Source organism: Spinacia oleracea, chromosome 1, assembly GCF_020520425.1.
Source record: "Spinacia oleracea cultivar Varoflay chromosome 1, BTI_SOV_V1, whole genome shotgun sequence".
Classification (NCBI taxonomy): Eukaryota; Viridiplantae; Streptophyta; class Magnoliopsida; order Caryophyllales; family Amaranthaceae; genus Spinacia; species Spinacia oleracea.
The window spans coordinates 88,168,786-88,191,119 of NC_079487.1; the positions used below are offsets into that span (position 1 = coordinate 88,168,786).

Consider the following 22,334-nt stretch of genomic DNA (forward strand, 5'->3'; position numbering starts at 1 on the left):
TCAATTAGTTAACCAATTAAAATTGTCTTTTCAGTAAAACGGTCTTACACAAGAGTTGCCGCTATTTCGAACCATAACATACATGTAGTGGCTTCCCTTCGGAGTGACAAATTTGCCATCACAAATTCTTATTTACAATGGGTGTACAATAAATATTGTACACCGGAGTAAAAGTTAACTCAAAATGCTTAAAAGTTAAGCATATATATGTTAAAGTTATCTATTTTTCAGGGATAAATTTTTTCATTTTAGTAAAACTTATTTCTTCAAAATCACTAATAATGTATAAAATTAATTATTTAACCCTTTAAAATATTTATCTATCAATTTTTCTTTTACTAATATAAAAGTTAATGAAAACTAGGTTAAAGTTACAAAAAAAAAAAGGTTAAAGTTATATTAGTGTACAATAAATTTATTGTACACCTTGTGCGCACAAGACCTTTTGATTTTCCATGGTGGATAGAATTAGAACCTATGAATGTATGAATGTCACTTCTGGATGTGACGTGGGGTTTTAATCACGTTTCATAACAATAATAACTTAAATAAATCACAGTTAGCCTCTGATACTACCAGACTTGTCTTCTCTAGTGCTCTCTCTCTTTTCTCTCTCCAGAATTTGGGGTTCTGATTTGCATCTTGCAACTTATAATCTGGTTAGACTTTTCTTTTTCTTTTTCTTTTTCTTTTTGTTTTTGTTTTTCATTCAACCCTTCTGATTATACTACACATTCAACTCATCGATCATTTTGCTGACCTTTTTTTATCCCCAAAAAAGATTGTTTTGCAGTATGATTTTCCTATTTCTGGTATTGATCATTTTCCCCAAAAGTGTTGTTGATTGTACAATTATAAATATTGTTGGATTAGTTTAAATGCATAGTTGAATGGATCAACTTTTATAATATTAATGGTCAAAGTTACGAGTTAGCAAACGTGATAAGCTATAACAACTTTAAGGAAACTTAGGAAGAGCATTTCAATCTATGGAAATTGATTTGTTCATTTGAGACGGACTCACTTGTAGCATCTAATTTGGGTTGTTTCTTTTGTTTTGCCTAATTGTAGATAGTGAGATGGGTTGCAACACAGCAGGAATTAGCAGCTACGAGTTTGATGTGATCGTTGTGGGAGGAGGAATTATGGGAAGCTGTACTGCCTACGAAACTTCAAAGAGGGGATACTCCACTCTATTACTGGACCAGTTCGACTTTCTGCACAACAGAGGTTCCTCCCATGGAGAGTCCCGAACTATTCGAGTCACCTACCCTGAACCTTATTACTCTTCCATGGTCCTTGAATCGACCAAGCTATGGGAGGAGGCTCAATCTCAACTTGGGTATAAGGTTCTTTACCCCACTAACCAGCTTGACATTGGACAAGCCAGTGATCGCTCTCTCCAGGCTGTCATTCATAGCTGTCAGTCTAACTCTGTTGATTTTAGGGTGCTTGATCATGCCCAAGTGAAAAAGGAGTTCTCAGGAGGGGTGGTTGTGCCAGAGGATTGGATTGGTGTTGTTAGTGGAGGGGCAGGTGTAATCAAGCCCACCAAAGCTGTGTGTATGTTTCAAACACTTGCCTTTCGTAATGGCGCCACTCTGAAAGACAATATGAAGGTTATCGACATAAGAAGAGATGTTGGTGGTTGTGTAGTGGTTTTAACGGCCACAGGGGAGAAATTCTACGGCAGAAAATGTGTCATTACTGCTGGTGCATGGATGAACAAGCTGGTGAAAGTGGTAACGGGACTTGATGTTCCTATTCTGCCTTTAGAAACTACCATATGTTATTGGAAGGTTAAGGAAGAGTATGAAAAGGAATACTCAGTAGATGGGGAATTTCCTTGTTTTGCTGGGTATGGGAGCACATATATATATGGCACCCCATCTTTAGAGTATCCTGGGTTGATTAAGGTAGGCGTGCACGGAGGACGTTTCTGCAACCCAGATAAACGAACTTGGACCCCTGAACCACAGTTGATGGACTTTCTTAAGAAGTGGGTCAAAGAGAGGTTTGGGGGTCGAGTTGAGCATCATCACCCAGTATCGACTCAATCTTGCATGTATTCGTTGACCCCGGATGAAGATTATGTGATAGACTTCCTAGGGGGTCGGTTTGGAAAGGATGTGGTCATCGCAGGGGAGTTTTCCGGACATGGATTTAAGATGGGTCCAGTAATAGGGCGGGTCGTGGCAGACTTGGTGCTACATGGAGAAACCAAAGGGGTAGAGTTGGACTATTTTAAGTTAGCCAGGTTCGACAACAATCCTAAAGGTAACATCAAGGAGTTTGCAGAACAAGTCGGCACTTCCAAGCTCTGAGTTAATCATGTAACTCTCCTGTGTGTTCCTGGTTTGATGAATGAGACTTCTCTTTATATTGAGTTTCTCAACTACAAGGTTGTGCATATCTGTTTTGTTGCTCTAAATGTTTACATAATAAATGGGCCAGCATTTCATATTGGCATCTGAACTACAAGTCATTAAGTAAATGTGTACAGATACAGTATCTATTCTTGTAGCGAAATTTGTTGTGGAGATAAACGCGACCACGATCCACAATTGAATTCCATTTCCAGAAGAAAGTAGACCATAGTCCAAGGATCTCAAATTCACAGCCAAGTAAAATAGTCAGAAATGAAATTTGCTATAAGCTAGCATTGGCATAAACCAAAACAAGTAAATTACAGTAATTTTTCTATTTCAATTGTAATTGACGTATCAAACAAATATAAATTCACAAAAACAAGAACCGCATGCGCTAACTAATTCTTTTGTACATAGTACACGGCTCTAAGCCTACAGAAACCCTTGTAAGTTTGTAAGTGTGCAGAACCCACAAAATTTTAGCTGTACTCCCATCATGTAACAAAAATGCTGTATCATTATTGAATAATGTAAAGTTGACTGAGATTCCCCAAAACTAAAAACAGCAGCGAATCCCAGTTAAATCTTCACGGCATCATGAAAGCTAAACTGCGGTTAAATACAAATCAGTGAATCACCATTACAGCTAGAGCATCCCTTAACTTGTTCACTTCACATTAATTCCGATTCTGCATTTCATCAATAAGACGCTCATAAGCATGTTATGCACTGCATATAGGAACAGGTAATACTGGATGTACAACACAGTTAGTGTAGCTTGGAGAGAAAGCAAATTAGTTGGCTCTATAAATAAAATAGCTCATTGGGAGGATGAGGCATGGAGAATATTATGGAGTGTTTCATTTACTTTTAGTTATTGGTAGAAAATCAAGCCTCTCGAAAGCTTGAATATTATTTACGTTTTATGTAATTCTCAATTTATCAACCAAATTCATCTTCTTCTTCCTTTATTATCTGCCCAAAATTACAGTTCATCACAAAGCATAAATCGGAAATTAAGAAAACTAATCCGTACATCAGGGTGGACAAATACACATTAACAATGCCATGAAAAGCAAACAAGGTTAACATCTAAGATTTAACAGAAATGGACAAAGCACAGAGTTGGACGAAAGCAGGTTTCTTTTGGGGAGTGCTTGGTTTGGTGTAAAACGTTTTTGTGAAATATGATTTTCCCCTTTTCAATCATTTAACGTTGTTTGTTATGGCAAGGGGAGTAACACCATTTTTCGATAACACCTAAAAGGGTGTAAAACATTTTCCATTTGAAAGGAAGGGAAACCACTTTTCCACTTTCCTCCCTTACCTCCCCTTCTATCTTCCAATCAATCATCACCCATCTACTCTCATTTTTCTTCTCTAAGAATTTTCTTGTAAGGAACAAAACAACGGAAAACTAGTTTGGATTTGTGTTTTCCATGTAAAATCACTTTTCATTAAAAACGTTTTCCGTCAAACCAAGCAAACCTTAGTAATTAAGTACCATAAATTAAGTGAATGGCATCACAAGTTGATAGGTAATTCAACCAGTAGTTCGACATTATTTGCCACGTCCATTCATCAAAGCTGCCAGTATGCTACTCCCTCCGTCTAATTTAATCTTCACACTTTCTTTTTTTGTCCGTGTCAATTTAATTGTCATACTTTCTTTTATGGCATGGACCCACTTATATTTTATTACTTCTCTGAGTCTCTCTTCCCATAACAAAAAGTTATGACACCACATTCTCTCACATTCAATTAAAAAAGATCTTCCATTATCTCCCACCATACTTTTCTATTAAACTATAATTGTTAAGTTTACAATAACTTATCACATAAAACTCCGTGAACATTCTATTTCAACGATTAAATTGATACAGAGGGACTACAATTTACCCAAAAAGAAAAAAATTAACCCGAATTATCTTTGGCTAATACTAAATCCCTAATCTGAACTCCCAGCCTAGTAAACTCTAAGAACAGAATATAATACATTAATACCCCCAGTGGCAACGTGCAGAAAACAAAAGCGAACTGACAAGAACAATCCCGAGGATGACGCACACTATCTCTAGCAAAATTTTACAGGATCTAAAAAGTATGAATGAAGAATTACCATTTATAAATAGCAGACTTTTCAAACTATGAATGAGGCTAGAAATGCATGCAATACAGCCCAATAAATCATGATGCCGAGGCGAAAAGCAGGTTGCCGCATTAGTGCTCGGTCACAAGAAACCCTGTCAAAAAGCAAAGTAATCTAAATAAAACAGAATATAAATTGGTGTAATAATGCTGCGTGAGAAAATACAAGCAAACTCACCATAGACCATCAATCATATCACTGACAGGCCTTGTGAATCTTGGGACAAACCTCGATGTTGTAAGTGATTTGAAGCCATGGACTGAAGAGAGAAGAGTCAGAAAAGAAGAAAATCAAATGTGCTCAGCAATGGTTATAGGCAATCGGATTCTTTTTAAGGAAGAGGAAGAACAAAAGACGGATAAATTACTACCTTTATCATCTTCTTCATCCTCGATTCTACCAGAACTTCCAGCATCTGTATCAATAGCAATAGACACTTGGTCATTGTTCACTTTGCGTAAACTCCGGACTTGAGAAGAAGGAACTGGTGGTGTCCATTTGTTCAACTGCAGGTCATGTATCACAAAAAAAAACTTAAAACAGTGTGATGTACCATAATATATGATATCTTGCAATACTACAAGATATTGACATAAAAAAAATAAAAAAAAGTCATGATTCATCAATAAATACATACCACTGGTTCAACCTCGACGATTTCAGAGGTTCCTAATCCAGAGACCCCAACACCCTGGAGGGAATTTATATATAGCTCCTTCTCATGTAGCGATGCTTCAATAGCCTCTTTTCTGTGTAATAACTCTTCCATCTTATTCCGTTCTGCTTGTAGAAGTGTATCCTTACTTTGTGCTGCAAGCCGCAAGTCTTCCAGTTCGGATATTATGGATGTTATGTCTCTCTGAACTTGCTCCTTGTATTCAGGATGATGACTGACATTCCCATCAACAGCATGGGCGTCACGTTTCAGAACACAAGAGAAGTTTGTATCCAACCAAGTCAAAAAATCATTAAGTTCACCAGAAAATCGTTCTTTTTCCATCTTTGTCGCTTCTAAGACATCATTAGTGCATCTAGTGACCTCTTGCCTTAAGAAGGAAATTTCTGCATCTCGGTCTTGCAACTGTGTTTGAAGATTTTCAATTTCAGAGAGAAGACCTTCGGACATATGGTGCAGCTCATCAAACTTGCTCACAGTAACAGAGAGCTTCTTAAGGGCCTTAGCACGAGAAGCCTCTACATTCTCCAAATCTATATTCTTCTGCCGCACTGTTTTTTCCAGCTCTTCAATCTCACTTCTCACGGATTCCATCTGATTCTCCTCCTCCTCTAGTGCTTGCATCAGAGCTTCAATTTCTGCAATAAAAACATATACACGGGGTCACTCATGGGTCATGGTCAAATTCTGCAGAACAGTTCATAATATACAGAAAGTATATCAAGATAAAATAGTAAAATGTTCAACCTTGTTCTTTAGCATCTACCACAGCAGACAATGACTTAACCTTTTCCCCTAACTCAGCCGAATTGAGACATTCCTCCTGTAATTCAGCAACCCTTTGTTCCAACAAAGTCCTGTCTCTGCCTAGTGCTTTCAGCTTGTTCTCCAAATCATGAGTATAATTCGTCATTGATTGAAGATCACGAGAACAATTTGCTGCAGTAGATTCAGCTTCCTTGATTTGGCTAACAAGCTCCCTGCATATTCGTTCCCTTTGGATATCCTTTTCTTGAAGCTCCTGCTGCAAATCTGATATTGTAGTTTTCATCTCTTTGCTTTGCCCTTCAACGCCCTTTATTCCGATATCAACAAAATCTCGTACAGCCACCAATAGCTTATCAGCTAGAGATTTTACAGATTCCTCAGAAGACGAGAGAACAACCCCACTAAAGTTCATGCCGTCAGCTGTAGGTAAAGCAGGCAAGTTGATTCTCAGATCCTCAACACAAATATTCTTTCCAACCAGTTGTGCCTTTTTATTTTCAATCTCCAAAATGGAGCTAATGCATGTTTCATAAAGAAGAGATATACTTCTACGCAATACAACTCCCTCGATGTCTTTTTCTTTCCCGACTGATTCCAAATGGATATTGTCATCCTTGATAGATTCCAAGGAGCTCCTTTGAGAAGCAACTTCGTTTCGCATGGTGCCAACAGCAGTCGATAACCACTCAGCCTCCGTTCTCAATGACATTGAATGACTGTGTATTCTCTCCTTAAAATCAGTAATCGTTTCTTTAAGCTGCTGAAGATGCTGTTCAATAACCTTACAGACTTCAACGTCAGCACTCTCATCTATAGGATCAGGGATCTTATTGCCCCATGAAGTTCTTGACCAGAAATCCTGTAACAGGGGAACTCCAATTTAGTAACTAAAAGTGATGAATACCGCAAAATAACTCACACCACGGGAAGCACGTAAGTGAATCATTGCTCAATCAATCATCACTACCAAACAAATTACATATGAAAACTTGTATATGAAAACAAATTGCATATGATCATCTATTGCCAGTAAGAATCATAGCAAGAGTACAGGTGCAAAGTCCAGAACATAAGGTGTCTTCCTACATTTTCTTCTTCTAAAGAAATTTTCCGCTTCCTAAATCTTCGTTGAAACATACAATGTAGTTATGAATACTGCAATTTGAAACCATGGACAGTTCAAGATCATATATCATGAAATTAGCAGGTATCCAGCTTCCTTTTAAATCAATCATGTGAGATTACCCCCCCCCCCCCCAAAAATTTTGACTCACAGATGTATCAATTTATAGTACTGATTTGCAACACTCTAAGTATGGTTGGTGCTTCTAATGTTAAAATTAACTTTGAATCACTTGCATACAAAAACCGAGCCCCACATTACTACATTAATGACATTAACATTTAGTTAGATTTTTTTTGCAATGATAACATGAAACAAGTCAAGTATTAGTGGTAAAAGCTTTGTTCTTTAAACTCAAGGCCGGGGGTTCAAATCTTATACAAACCATGTTTAACATTTTTTATGTATATGAAGATTAGATTGAGTGAAAGACTCGTAAACAGAGCGCCATGTGTCACGCAAACTTTCTTACAAACGCTTTTTAATATATGGTATAGATATAGCGCGTAAGTGGGTAAAAGGTCACCGGGTAACCCACCAGTACCCAACTGAGGAAAGAAAAAACAAAACAAAAAAGAAAGAAAGAACGCAGGCCACCGTGATCCTCACCAACAGAAAACAATGAGTGTGCATAGTGTAGTACCTTGAATCTGGAATTAACAGAGCCCAGGCCACCATGATCTTTTGCAGATACCGGATCTGAGCCAATTTCCAAGCGAGACTCCATATGTGCCTTCACATCATGCAGAAGCTCTAAATCCTTTGCGAACATGTCTTCACTGACAGTAGATATATCAAAAAAGACTTTTTTCACTTCATGCACACTGGATTTTAACCTCTCCAGTTCAGCAAGTTGATTCTCTCTCTCTCCAGATAATTTGCTTACATGAGAAAGAGCTTCAATTTTGGCTGAATTCACAAGATCCTTTTCCTTGGAGAGTTTTGAGATCTCATTCTGGGCTATTTCCAGTTCTTCTTGCAGACCATCATTCCTTTCCTGAACTTCATTTAACTCAGCCAACAGAAGCTCTGCGGACTTTTTGGATTTCTTTGCCTCGAGCTCAAAAGATGCGGCAGAGTGTTGTAGATCAGATAACATATTTACAATTCCTTCTAACTTCTGCAGTGGATCATGAGCATTAGTTCCTTCACCGGTGTTGATCTCACCTAGTCTGCTAAGCAGTATGCTCAATGTATGGCTGTTTTGCTGTAACTGTTGCTCAACTTCTATCAGGCGATTTTTCAAGGATAAGTTCTCAGCTTCAAATGCTTTGTATGCTTCTATCTGGAGACACAAGTCCCTTATTTTCTGACCAGACTCCACGAGAGAAGATTCATGGCCGTTCATCATAGATTTCAATCGATTAATTTCGGTACTCATCTCTTCAATGTTCTGCTTTAGACCGTCTCTTTGTTGGACGAGTGACTTGCCTTTTCTAACCGCAAGATTTAGCTTCTCACGAAGAGAGGCTGACTTCTGCTCTTCCTGATTAAGAAGCTCCTGGAGTTCCTTCTGTCTCCTATCTAATTGTTCCAGTTCAGTCACCGTAGATTGATTCTTCTGCAAGTACAAATCTCTCTCCTCTCTAAGCATTACTATTTCATCCAAAGCCTCAGAAAGCTCTCGACTCAGATCTGCTACATTTTTCCCCTCATGGACTCCGCTTCTAGACTTCAAATCATCTTTATCCATGACATCATTTCCATAGAGATCCTCATTCTCCATATCTGTCACCATTAATGATTTTGCAGCATGCTCCAACGTGCGCTCCTGAACGCCTGCTTTAAGATCTTGACCTTCTGCATCAACTTCTCTATCACGATTCACAAGCTTTATGATCATTTTTTCCAAGACTTGAATGTTACTGACACCAGAGGACTCATCTTCAGTTTCAAAATCCTGAAGCACATCAAGAATTAAGCTCTGTAATCTCTTCAAGTCACTTTCAATCTGGTTAAGCTGATCCTCATTTCTAAGGTTCTTTGCTAAATTCCCCTGCAAAACGACAACTTCTTTCCTTAAGCTGTCCAGCTCAAGCTCATATTGCTCCACTGTGTGCAAGGCTATGTCACGATCAGAAGTCAACGTCACCAAGCTACTTGAAAGAGTCTCCTTGTCTTGAATTACTGTATGCAGAGAGGATTCAAGCTCAGATATTCTTCTTCTTGATTCTTTTAGGTCTGTGGACAGTGACCCGCAATAACTTTCAAAGTTATCAATCTTCTGCTGAAGAGAATTTGTGTGGACATCGGCTTCAGACAGTGCGCTTTCCTTCTCATGAAGAACTGCTTCGACTTCATATATTTTTCTCTGTGATTTTTCTAGATCATTTGACAGTGATTCAGAATAATCCTCAAGGTTCTCAATTTTCTGCTGAAGAGACCTCATGTGGTGGTCGGCCTCTGACACGGCAGTTCCTAACCAATGAATCCTTTCTTCAGGCTCCATAGATCGTATCTGAGTGGGTGTATTTATTCTATCCAAAATCTCCTCCCATCTCTGCACCAAAATATTCCTTTCCATCAATGATTGCTCCAGCATGTCATTTTGTTCAGCCAATTCATAAAATTTTGTCTGCAGCTCTTCATATTTTCTTCTTGGATCATCGTCCAAATTTGAAGCAGGTTGCACATCATCCTTGCCTCCATCTGTAACAACAAAGCCAGCATCTGAGAATGACCCTCCTCCAACAGAACTCCTCTGGTCCCAATCTGGCGGCAGAGAATTGCCTGCAACTGTTTTGGCTAGCCAATCAACTTTCTCTAAGATGTCTTTAGAGTGAAAATGATCTGGCAGCTCCAGATCTTCCAAAATCTCCTCGATCCTCTGAAGGGAAGAATCTTTCAGAAAAAACGACTCTCTCAGTGCCGTTGCGGAGTTACGGATATATGTCAGCTCAGATTCTAGAGCTTCCATGCGTTCACCAGCCTCTGAATAGTCCTTCAATTTCTCTTCAACCTCAAGAAGCCTAGAGTCTTTCAACTGCAACTCCTGTGAGCATTTATCAAGTTCACTTGACATCTCTGCCAAAGATTGCTTAAGACTGTCACGCTGCACAACCAAGCCTTTTCCTTTTGCAACAGCGATACTAAGCTTTTCTCTTACAGAAGAAACCCGCTGCTCTGACTGCTCAAGCTCCTTCACTTTGTGCAGTAACTCAGCCTGCATAACATCAAAGCCATCCTTTGCCTGGATCAAGCTTGCCCTGAGAACAAGGTTTTCATTCTCCAGCTGAATTTTCAAAGAGTTCAACAACTCCACATTGCCCCGCAACTCATCAAGCTCCATCACCCTAGAGTTAACTTCATTTACTGATGAGCTGGCATGCTCTTCTAGCTCCTTGAATTTCTGAACAAGCAACAACACTAAAGACTGTAGATTTAAAACGGGTGCTTCATCTAAATTCACCTCTGTATCATGAACCTTCAGAATTTCTTTGACATCCAAAATGAGCTTTAATAATGTATCAGTGTCCAGACACCTTTTGTTCAGTTCCTCGATGTCATGTGCTTTCTTCAACAAGTCGGAGGATAATTTGTTGTTTGACTCCTTAAGCTGCAGTATATTACCAAGCAAACTACATAGTTTAGCTATAAGAGCCTCATAATAACTACCATCCAATGGATTCTGTTGGTTGTTCTCTTCAAAACAAGTTGTACTATCTTTGAAGTGTTCAACAGTGACATTCAGCAAATTAACCATATCAGCAGAAATTTTCTGCAAAAGACCAATAGCAAAACTGCGTTCTTCATTAACAACACACAGCTTTTCCTCTACTTCCGTATATGAGCTAGAAAGTTCATCATGAGCTTCTAGCCTTGACTTCCAATCTTGAATCACTTCACAGGCAGCAGTTACGGAGACAGAAAAGCGGCCAAATATATTCATATCATGGCTCACCTCAGATGGAAAAGGGTACGTAGCGACAGATTTAACAACTGTATCAAGCTTCTGAACCATCGGAACTAACTCAGCAAAAGAAGAATTCCATTCCCTCTCTACTGAATATATATGCTCTCTCATTTCCCTTTGCAAAGCTTCGAATTCATTAAGAATCATAGAGGCCACCTCAACCGAGCTTTTTCGTAACTCCTTCAGCTGATCCTGCAATCCAGTAATTCTAGATTGAGTGTCAGTCAATTTCCTATGAAGTTCAATATTCTGCAACTGTGAATCTGCATATTGTCTATTTAGGACTTCACATAAATCTTCAAGCTGGGTTTTCTTTGCTTCAGTATCATGTGCATGTTGATTCATAACTCCGCAAATTACTTCCAGCTCAATGTTTCTTGCTTCAAGATTACAACTGATGCCCTTTAGAGATTCAACTTCAACCTCAAGCTCCCCACAGGCGACGATAGCAGCTTTACATCTACTACTTTCATCCATGATCAGAGCATCCACATTTTCAACATTCTGAGCCAGGGCCTGAAATACATCTCCCAAACAACTTATTTGCTCCTTTGCAGCAAAATAAGGATCAAGAAGCCCCACACTTTCAGTTGAGAGCCTTTCCTCAGGTTCGTGGTCGTCACTATTAGCTTTGGTCTCAAAAGCTTGAATCAGTTTCGATACTCCTGGAGCTGTATTTTTACCAGATAACCGACTAAGAGATACTGAGTGGGAATGCATGCCGTCAACTTCCTTTTCAAGTTTTTGCATCAATTTCTCAGCCTCCTCCAGATATCGCTTTAGTGTTAAAGTGCCCTCACTGAAACCAGATTGCAGCTCACTAAGGGATGTGGCATCAGAGCCATTTCCAGCTGCAGGAGAAACTGACGGTAATCCAGCTTCAGTGTCTTCTGTTGCAAAATTTTCCACAGAATCACCAGTATCAGCTATTTGAATATCAGTCCTGGATCCAGTCCCTACAGAAGAAAGCTGAATTTGACTGCTATCAATCTCAGCTATTCTAGCTTTATGAATTTCCAAGCTGCTGCGGAGAACGATATTTTCCTCAGATATTTGTTCAAGACGTGACATTGCTTCTCTCAGTTCAGCCTCAAGCTGGACATGCTCCTGATATTGCATTGACATCTTATCTTGGTAATAAACAAGTTCAGTAGAAATTCTCCCAAACTCCTGGACAAGAAACTCCTCGTGGTCCTTCAGTTCCTTGCTCTCTTCAATCAAGACTGCAAGGCTTGTATTCAAACCAGAATTTTCTTGCTGTAAAGTCAGAATCACTCTCCTGCAATCTGCCAAATCTCCTAAAAGCATCTCCTTTTCATGAGAAAGAAGCACCTTTTCCTCCTCAAACTTCTTCCTCTCATCAGTAACAGAAGCAAGAATGACTTTCAAGTTGGTAATTTCCTGCTTCAATGTGTCCAATTGAGCACTACTATCAGCCATATCCACTGAAAGTTTTTGATTTTCATGAGAATAATGTTGCATTGCCTCCTCAAATTTTTTCCGCTGCTCGGACACAGATTCTAAACTTTTCAATAGCTTTTCATGCTCCGACTGTGAAGCTTCCAATAAAACCTTAGAGTTTGCCAAATCTGCAGAAAGACTGGAGATGTGCGTGACAGAGTCGTCCAATTTGATCTCCAGCTCATCAACTTTGGCAGAAGATTCCGCACTTTCTTCCTTGGCATAATGATACATGTTCTGAAAATTCAGCTTCTCACTGATAGCAACCTCCAGTTCAGATCTACACTGAGCAAGCTCTACACTAAGGTTTTTATTACATTCTTGAACATTTGTAAGCAATGCAGTAAGAGCAGGTACTTCATCAAGATTATAATCAGTTTTGGAATCATTTTGCTCAAGAAGTTGCAAGTAAAAAAAGTCTTTTGAAATGTTTGCTAGATAAAGCTGCTCCTGTATTGTCTCAGAAAGAGCAACCATCCCATTCCTGGGCACAGAAAAGTTGCCCTGATCTGTTATTTCTCTTGACTTGATCAAGTACCTAAAATCACCTTCGGGGAGCCTCTTCAGCACCTCAGCCAGCTGAACCAGGTACAAGGGGTTGCTTTGTACACCAGAGCCCATAGATCGGTTCTCCATAGAGTCTCCAAGATTGCTCTCAACATCTTTGTGACTTTTAACATCCACTACACCAGACCCTTCCAGTAAATTAGTCTCATCATACCCTTCAACAGCTATCTGATTAAAATGAGCATGATTTCCCTCTCTTTCAAAATATCTTGATTCAGTCACAGATTGCAAATAAAATGAATTTTCATCAAATGACCTGTTCGTCACATCTTCTCCTTGCCGATTCAGTTCCGTCAAACTTGCTGTTTTGGGAACCGCAGGGATTGTCTCAGCGGGAATAGAAACCTCAACAGTTTCATGATCACCTACGAACCCACTGATTGCAGCAGCAGAAACACCAAACTCCACCTCAGGATGCAGAGCGATCAATTTTTCGCTGTTGGCATTTGATACTGGAGGCATTTCATCTCTTCCCAGCTCCAGCTCAACACTTCTATCAGAATGCGTCGGATCAAAACTGTCAGCATCCTGCATTGCCCCTACCCAGGAAAAAATGAGAATGAAATTATACATCAAATTTGCAAGATCATCAATGTATCACGGATTTTATCAGAAACATTGGGGGAGGGGGGATTAATGATGGTAATTAACTAATTTTAATCAAATTATGAGGGAAGGTAGTGAAGGTGGGAACAAAGAAAACAAAGAGACAAACGAAGACGACAGAAGGCACAACCTACAACTGATACCTGATCTCCCTCGAGCAGACTCTTCACTTCAACAGAATCAGCAGCAACCATTTCAGCAATAGATTCTGCATCAGGGGCAGATTCAGGACTGGGAGCCAAAACATCAACATGGACTGTGTTGAATTCAGTAGACCCTGATGTCTCAGACCCTTCAACTTCACGAGCCTTTATCTCAACCTCTCTTTCTTCATTGGGAGTAGTACAGTCAAGTTCATGATTCAATGCCTTCTCTGCTGACACAGAATCCAAGCCTGTTGGGTCCCCATTATTCTGAGAATCAGCAGATACACCCTCTGAATTATCCAAAGGCTTATGAGTATCAACTGAAAAATCCAAAGAATTTTCTGATGATTCGATTTCCACTGCAGGAACTTGCGATGACTCTGCTTTCATCGTATTAGCGGAAGAAACCAAATTCGCACCAGCATCATTTTCTTCAGGTTTATCAGCTTTACTGGTTGACCTGTTACTGGTTTTTCCATCTTTTCCTTTCCCATCCTTCCCTTTATTATCCTTTTTCTGACGATATTGTTGAAGCTGGAAAATACATACAAAATGAAAACTGAACTAAAATCCCCAATAATAAAATCAAGCAGCACATGCTTCTGAATTCTTGTGAAAATGTCAGAACTTCGAAGTACGACTATCCATGAAATTCGGAATAAATGCTAGGTTTCTAGGTAAGTGTTTTGGAAGTTGAACCTGTTAGGAAGCAAGGTTACCATCTTCTAAGTATCCTTAGTTGATAAAGAAATACAGTCGAGTTTTGAGAATCTAAACAGTTATGTCATATAAAGGCTTGTCATGAATCAAACATAAGAAACAACACTGAGATAAAAACATACAGTCCTATGTACCCATGTTTTTGCACAGCTACTTTATCAAACAGCTGCACTGAAGTTTATTGCAAACAATTAAGGGATTAAAACATCCAAGACGACAATAAAATCCTTCTGTCTAATGACATTGTTGAAGCTTTATAAAACAAAAATCAGAAATTCCAGCATGATTTTCTTATAAAACAATCACCATAATGTTGTATTCCTGATAGTCCTGACCCTTGATTTACGACATTTAGTTTTCACACAAGAAATAACCAATGGCTCAGAAATTTATCTCAAATAAATGGCTGAGATAGTGAGATCAAATAATAACGACGATTTTCTACTAAAACCCAATATAGACTTATCAGAAAAACATACAAAGTCAAAAACAGAGCAAGCTCGTCAAAACTGGAATCAACTTGCATATGATATTATAATCACACTCTAAAACTAGCCTAAAATGGTTGTTAAGTTTCAAAAGATAACTTCAATGAATTGAACTTCTGCAACTCTTTATAGAGATCAATAACTCTTTGTTAATCACATAGTTCCTTATATAACAAAGAATTGGCCCATGAGCTAAGTTTAGTGTTGAAAATTACACTCGAACCTATAGCTATTTTTTAAAAAAAGAAAAAATAACACTGAAGCTAGAGCTAGCTGGTTCTCCCTACGCAGGTTTCCCATTCCGATCTTCCAACTGCTTTAATTTAGTTTAAGCAATAAAGTTGACTTGATTGCGCCAATATCACCTTAGTTGGATCATTTTCAGGGCTATGATATCAAAAACATCATTCCTAACCTCAAAAGTGCCAAAACTTTCTTAACTAAACTGTATTGTAATGCAAAAATCAAAAAGTAAAGAGAGAGAAAACAAGGAAATAGAACCTTTTTGCGGCCAGCAGTAAGAAGATCGGTCCGGTTCGGCTTCTTGTCCATTCCGAACAGCCTTAGGTTTGATAACAAGCTTCAATCAACGACATCTAAACACTGGCACTCATAAATTCCAAATCAAAACACAGTCAGAAAGTCAATTCAATTCAATTGAACAGTCAAATGTAATCTAATGCTGTTCGCAGTCTGAGATGATCCGATAGATTTCCGGGAAATTATCGGATTACAACGAACAAAATGTGCCTAGTTCATTGAAATTCAATTGAAAGAGTGCGAAATGAATGAAAATTTGATTGCAATCTGAAATAAAAAATGGAGATGAAAACCTAAAATGCAAAGAAATCGAAAAATGAAAAAAAAACCTGGGTACATTCGAAGATAGATAGTGGATCTGGAGGATGATGTTAATTGAGTATAGGGTTGTTGTTGGATGTCGGTTGATGAGATCTGACGCAATCGTTTGCTTTGAAGAATTGGAATTTGAAGAGGAAAATAAAAATGGTATGCACAAGATTAATGAACAAAGATATTCACCAAATATTTTGTGTGCTACGACTTACGAGTAGCAGTTGCTTAGCATGAAAAACGAATTTTTTTAGTGGACTTAGGAAGTGAATGTGATTCGGGTAGTTTGGCCCAAAAGTGTTGGACCTATTTGCGCCTCCAAAGTGATGTAAATCTTCCAACTTCATTTCAAACCGTTTTAGTTTTTGAATGGTTGAATAGATTATGACTCGTGTATGTACGGATATTATAAAATTATTTGACTATTTTTTTATAATATATTTGATTAAAATATTTCGTTCTCTAAATTTACTGCATATTTAATAAATCTATTTAATCATTTAATTTGGGGATGCAATTTCCGCCATACTACATATTACATATGTTATTTTATATGCTTGATATTATAATCCGACCAAAATATCTATCTATCTATATATATAATAATATACTAAAAGAGAGGAAATCAATGTGGTGATGACATTTGTCACTCATTGATTGGCCTCTCTTTTAATATTAAAAATAAAGTTAGATAAAATAAAATTAAGCAACAAATATTTTACAACACAATAATATCATGTAATATATGTTCAACTTACTGTATTTTATGGTAAGAAAACTAATATGAAAAAATACATAAAGAATTAAAAGATTCATCAATATTTTTACTATAAATATTTTTACTAACTTATATACAGGATTTCCTCTATATGTATACATAATCAAATTCTACACATAATCTAATTCAAACATACATCGCATATATCAAGATAAGTATTTGAAATTTATACGGTTTATAACAGGCATATATACCATAGAAATCTATCTATATCTATATATAATATACCAAAAGAGAGAAAATCAATGTGGTGATGACAAATGTCACTTATTTATTCGCCTATCTTATAGGTATAAAAAAATTATTAAAAAAAATAAAATACTAAATATTTTGTATATTTTCATTTAAACCTTTTAATTACTTATAGTAATAAATCAATTACACTAAGAAATCAATTACACTTATTTACTTACGGCAATAAATTTCTTCATCTAAATACATTACTAAATTAACATGTTGAGATATACCGTGTATAAGTAAAGATCATTGACTAAAAAAATTATACTAAGAATCTACTTCAATATAAAAATATTTACAACATGACAATAATCTGTTTAAAAGAAAAAGAAAAATAAAAATATTTTAACAAGGTTGTCTAAAATATTGTTTTACTAAAAATATTTTAAAATCTCTTAGCATATATATTAAAATATTAAACTTAAATTTACTAATGACTAGTTGTATGTATTATCAATTTTTATTTAAAATATGTGTCTTAAATAGATTGCGGATATGTATAACGAATATTTACCTTTTCTTTAATATTCGAAGTACTCTGTAGTAGTTATCAAGGTTGTTTAAAACATGCTTATTTAAAAAAATTGCTTAATAACTTTGTATCTTTTCTGTCTCGGATTATAATTTCTACTTATCCTTTTATTTAATAGATTCTTAATCTTTTAAATGAATTTTTTCTCCCCAGAGTTTTATAGTTTCATTTTATATTATTAGTTTCTTTGTATTTGATCATTTGTTGGGTATATTTGCCTTTATTTTACATTGTAATTTAATGAAAAATCTTTTCTTGCAATTTCGCAGATAACAGAAATCGATGTGGAGCTATGTTTCTCTCTAGTTATAACTTGCCTATCTTATACTTGATTCTATTAAAAAAAAAATCCGACTATCTCCCATCTTACCTACTTTTCTATTAAATTATAATATATAAGCTTACAATAACTTATCGCATAAGACTCTGTGAAAATACTATTGCAACTATTAAATTTGAACTGAGATGGTACATAATATAATATGTTGTTTATTTACTCAACTATATTCTAACTAGGTTAGGTCCCGTGCAACGCACAGTTATTACTAAAATATTTTATTATTTCAATGTAAACAAAAGATTTGTGATATTAGGAAAACGTAAAAGTAAAACGAAAATATGCAAAAGTATGAATTCATAGTGTATAAAATAAATATCCAAATAAGCTAAATATGCATATTAGTACAATACGGAGTACAAAGTTAAGGATTATATAGTTGTATACTTACCACTTATTATTATTTTAATTAACATCCGTACTCACCGTGTGTTGTTATTAGACTAACATTAGAAATCAATTCTTCAATATTTTATAAATTAATTAAAAAGTTATAACAATACATAAATGAAATCAAATTGTAAATGATAAAATAATATTGATTCATCTTTCCTTCAATAATATATCATATACTACGTAGTTACATTTATGTTGTGAGAAATAATTCCCCTGACTTTCATTGATTGTGTATAGGCAGTATATATACAAACTACCTGCTGTACAATAGCGTGATATGGGACTATTAATTAGGAATCTAATTAATACATAATATTTACAAAATAACTGCATATTCTATCACACCCCCGCAGTCGAAGCGGGAGATTATCGTACGTTGAGACTATCCCCAAAATCATTAAAAAGTACGCGTGGAAGACCTTTTGTAAAAGTATCAGCAATCTGGTGGCGGGACGGTACATGAAGGACATCAGTATATATAAAAATTATCTGTTGTACAATAGCGTGATATGAGGCTATTAATTAGGAATCTAATTAATACATAATATTTACAAAATAACTACATATTCTATCAATGGTAATTTAATTATATTTTATTTCATTTTTATCTTAGTTTCCTAAAAAAATGCAAAGTAAAATCTTTTAAAAAAGTAAAAAAAAAAAAAAAATTGGCGGGAAAATATCGCACTAGGAATTGACACGTGTCATTCCTGGTGTCTCTTTTAGTATATAGTAATAGATAAGACACTGAAATTGTAGAAGACTCTCTACATAGTAGAATTTTAAATTCAAAATTCTCTTGCCAAAAAACAATTATTGAATCCAGGAGCAGCTTAGAGGCGAGTGTGGATATACGGGTCGGTGGGTAATAGATCGAGGAGTTGTTTTATTTTTTACATGTTAAGAATGAGATTCCAGCTTGGGAGGGGTAAATACCTTTCATGTCGAGGGTGACTGGGATAAGGATGAGAATTTTAGGCGAGTACGAGTGTGGAGACCCCGACCAGTTCCAAGGTCATGACTAGCTGAATAAAGTAAATATTGGAGTAGAGGTTAAGCGATCGGGTAATGATGTAAATATAAAATGATTAAGTAGGTATGACTATCGAAGCGAAGGGTGGATGAGAATAACACTATGATTGACACATGTGATGAACATAGATGAAAATAATATGTTTATGTACACTTATTTGTCTTTCTTTTTTTTAATAAATAAGACATTGAATGGGGCAATAACAAATTTATCCATCATTAATTTTAATTAGGAAATATCTATAAGGTATATGTGTCCCAAGTATAGTGTAATCATATAACCAAATTGTGAACAGAGTTTTAAAATTCAAAACTCTCTTACCAAAAAAATAATGTCGGGTCCAGCTGTATAGGTCTAGGTTTGACAAATGTCATGAGTGGGGATGAAAATAATTTTTTCTATGTACCCTTATTTGTTTTTTGTTTTTTTAATAAATAAGACACCGAATGGGACACTAACAAATTTCTCCATCATTAATTAGTTTTAATAAGGAGAATATATATATAAGCTATATGTGTCCAAAGTATAATGTAATCAGAAAACCAAATTGTAAAATACTCAAGAATAGAGTTTTAAAATTCAAAACTCTCTTACCAAAAAATAACGTCGGTGTCTAGCCATCTAGGGCTAGGTTTGACACATGGGGAAGAAAATAATTTTTTCTATGTACCCTTATTTGTTTTTTTGTTTTTTTTTATAAATAAATTTATCCATCATTAATTAATTAGGAAAATATCTATAAACTATATGTTTCCAAAATATAATGTAACTGGACAACCAAATTTTCAAATACTCTTAGAGTTTTAAAATTCAAAACTCTCTTATCAAAAAATAATGTCGGTTACAACCGTCTAAAGCTTGGTTTGAAGTGGGTGTGGATACACGGGCGGGTGATGAAGCAAAGTTAATTTTATTTCCCCTCTGCAAGGCGGGGTTTAGGACGGGGACGAGTATCGTACTTTTTGTGGTGACGGGCACAAGGATGAAATTTTTTGGTAGGTATAGGTGTTGAGGGACAAACCCTACCCCGTTTCGAAGTTATCTCTAGCTGAAAAAAGTATACGGAGGGGGAAGGTGTTAAATGATCGGGTAATGATGTAGATGATAGGGGAATATTAAGTGGGTGAGACTATTGAGGTAAAGTTAGAGCGGATGAGAATAAATTTATGTTTGGCCTGGGTTATTATAGGGGAAGAAAGGTTTTAAATTTGTTAATTAAATAAGACATGTAATGGGGCAGTAACAGATCTATCCATCATTAGTTATAATAAGATTATTATCTATAAGCTCTATTTTTAATTGTCTATAGTTATAGTTTAAATATGCAAATTTAATATGCATATCATAAATCGTGCATCGCACGGGTATTATACTAGTTTGATAGTATAATATGTTGATTTGACTAAAATATTGAGTAATTACATTTTTCATTCTTAATATAACAATTTGGCTAAAATATTACAAACACTACAAGAAATTATACTATTAACGACGGGAAATCCCGTCGCAAAAGGCCAACAATTGTTGATTAACGACGGGATTTCCTGTCTCGGACCCGTCATAAAAGGGGGTCGTCGTTAATAGAAAAACCCGTCGTTAACCCGTCATAAAAGACATTTACGATGGTTATTCCCGTCTTAATTAGGTTGTTAGCCCCGTCGCAAAAGGCTTTTGTGACGGAATTTATGACCCGTCGTAATTAGGTTGTCGTTAAAGATACAAATTCTTGTAGTGAAAAAATCATTTTTAGCATACTATAATTATGTGGCATATATTATTTCTGTAATCTATAAATAACTTTTTTTCCCATACATCCGTAAACAAATAAGGATAGGAAAATATTATTAATTTATTTTTTTGGCAAGCAAGTAAATAATATATTAAGGAGGAAAATTTGTCAATTACTACCTAAGTCATTCGTGACCTTGCGAATTACTATCTAGGTTGTTAAAAGTTGTCAATTACTACCAAGATGTTAAGTTATTGTGACAAATTCTGCCTTAGCCCATATTCTGATCAATTAGTTACTAATCATGTCATAATTAAACATTAATCATACTTTAAATATTTTAATGAATTAATAAAAATAAAAATTTTAAAATAAATCCAACACTAATCTATCTATATAATATACGGAGTACTAAAAGAGAGGAAATCAATGTGGTGATGAAAAATGTCACTCATTCATTCACCTCTCTTATAAATATTTTTTAAAAAAAAACTATTATAAATAAAGTATTTGATTCAATGATAAATTTGTTAACTTAAACTCATAAAAGTATTTGATTTCTATTTTCCTAAAAAAATAAATCATACTAGACATGGGAATGTTTTGTAAATCATCTTTTCTATATTTTTGGTAATAAATATAACCAATATAATATTGTCATTTTATAAAATATTAATCTATTATACGGAGTACGTAGTAGATTTTTTATAAAACTTAAGAGTAGTTTACTGATTTGTATGGAGTACATAATTAGAATACAAATAATTAGAAAATTGTTTGATCAAGTGTGAATAAGAGTGTATAAAAAAATTACTATAGCACTCTATGATATTTTAACAACTATATTCGATAATTATAACCCTCATTGATTGTATTATTTTATCCGTAGAATATTTAGCAACTAAGTTTGAATAATATCAGTCTATCACCGCTATCGATAGTAATATTTTACTAGTTTTAAAAAATTATATAACTTCCTTAAACATGAGCAAGACTTGCGTAATCTAATCTAGCTACTCTTTCATAATTACGTAATTGCTCAATTTTTACACTTGCAATTATATTCACACCAATCACACATCTTTCTACTTTTTCTGATTTTTGGTGATTATTAATACTTTATAATGGCCATAGTCATGTACTCCGTAGCATTTAGATGGATTTGACTAAGTACTTACATAATACTACCATTATTTTTAAAATAATTGATATAAATAATTGAAGTTACTTACTAACAACCGTGAAAATAAAAGTGGTTTATCCAAAAAAAATGGAATAAGTAGTAAACAAGAAAATTGATGTGCGACTAACATGTGGTCCTCTCTACTTACAAAAGCTTCTCGAAACATTTAAGGTTAAACAATTTAGTCAATTTTAACAAAGATTTGCATACATTTATATACGTACTATAATAAAAGAGAGGTAATTAATATGGAGCTGACAAATGCCGCTCT

The 22,334-nt window shown here is 35.6% G+C and overlaps 2 protein-coding genes across 6 annotated transcripts; one reads left to right on the plus strand and one right to left on the minus strand.

Annotated features, from left to right (window-relative positions):
* The first annotated feature begins 503 nt into the window (after positions 1-503).
* LOC110803326 (probable sarcosine oxidase) lies at positions 504-2,469 on the plus strand. Its single transcript, XM_022008834.2, has 2 exons — positions 504-659; positions 1,072-2,469. Exon 2 carries the CDS (start codon positions 1,080-1,082, stop codon positions 2,322-2,324), a length of 1,245 nt encoding a protein of 414 aa, XP_021864526.2. The 5' UTR covers positions 504-659; positions 1,072-1,079; the 3' UTR covers positions 2,325-2,469.
* A 161-nt stretch (positions 2,470-2,630) lies between these two features.
* Positions 2,631-16,041, minus strand: LOC110803325 (trans-Golgi network-localized SYP41-interacting protein 1). Of its 5 annotated transcripts, none has more exons than XM_022008831.2 (10): positions 15,856-16,041; positions 15,488-15,589; positions 13,776-14,312; positions 7,729-13,554; positions 5,942-6,821; positions 5,156-5,832; positions 4,889-5,024; positions 4,696-4,777; positions 4,489-4,612; positions 2,631-3,058 (listed from the first exon to the last, which is right to left on the minus strand). In XM_022008831.2, the coding sequence occupies exons 2-9, from the start codon at positions 15,536-15,538 to the stop codon at positions 4,510-4,512; spliced, it is 8,292 nt and encodes a 2,763-aa protein (XP_021864523.1). In that variant the 5' UTR covers positions 15,539-15,589; positions 15,856-16,041; the 3' UTR covers positions 2,631-3,058; positions 4,489-4,509. The 5 variants fall into 5 exon arrangements, with proteins under 5 accessions (XP_021864523.1, XP_056691730.1, XP_021864522.1 ...); XM_056835752.1 differs by having other exon boundaries at positions 13,767-14,312; XM_022008830.2 differs by having other exon boundaries at positions 7,729-13,565; positions 13,763-14,312.
* Between the last annotated feature and the right edge of the window lie 6,293 nt (positions 16,042-22,334).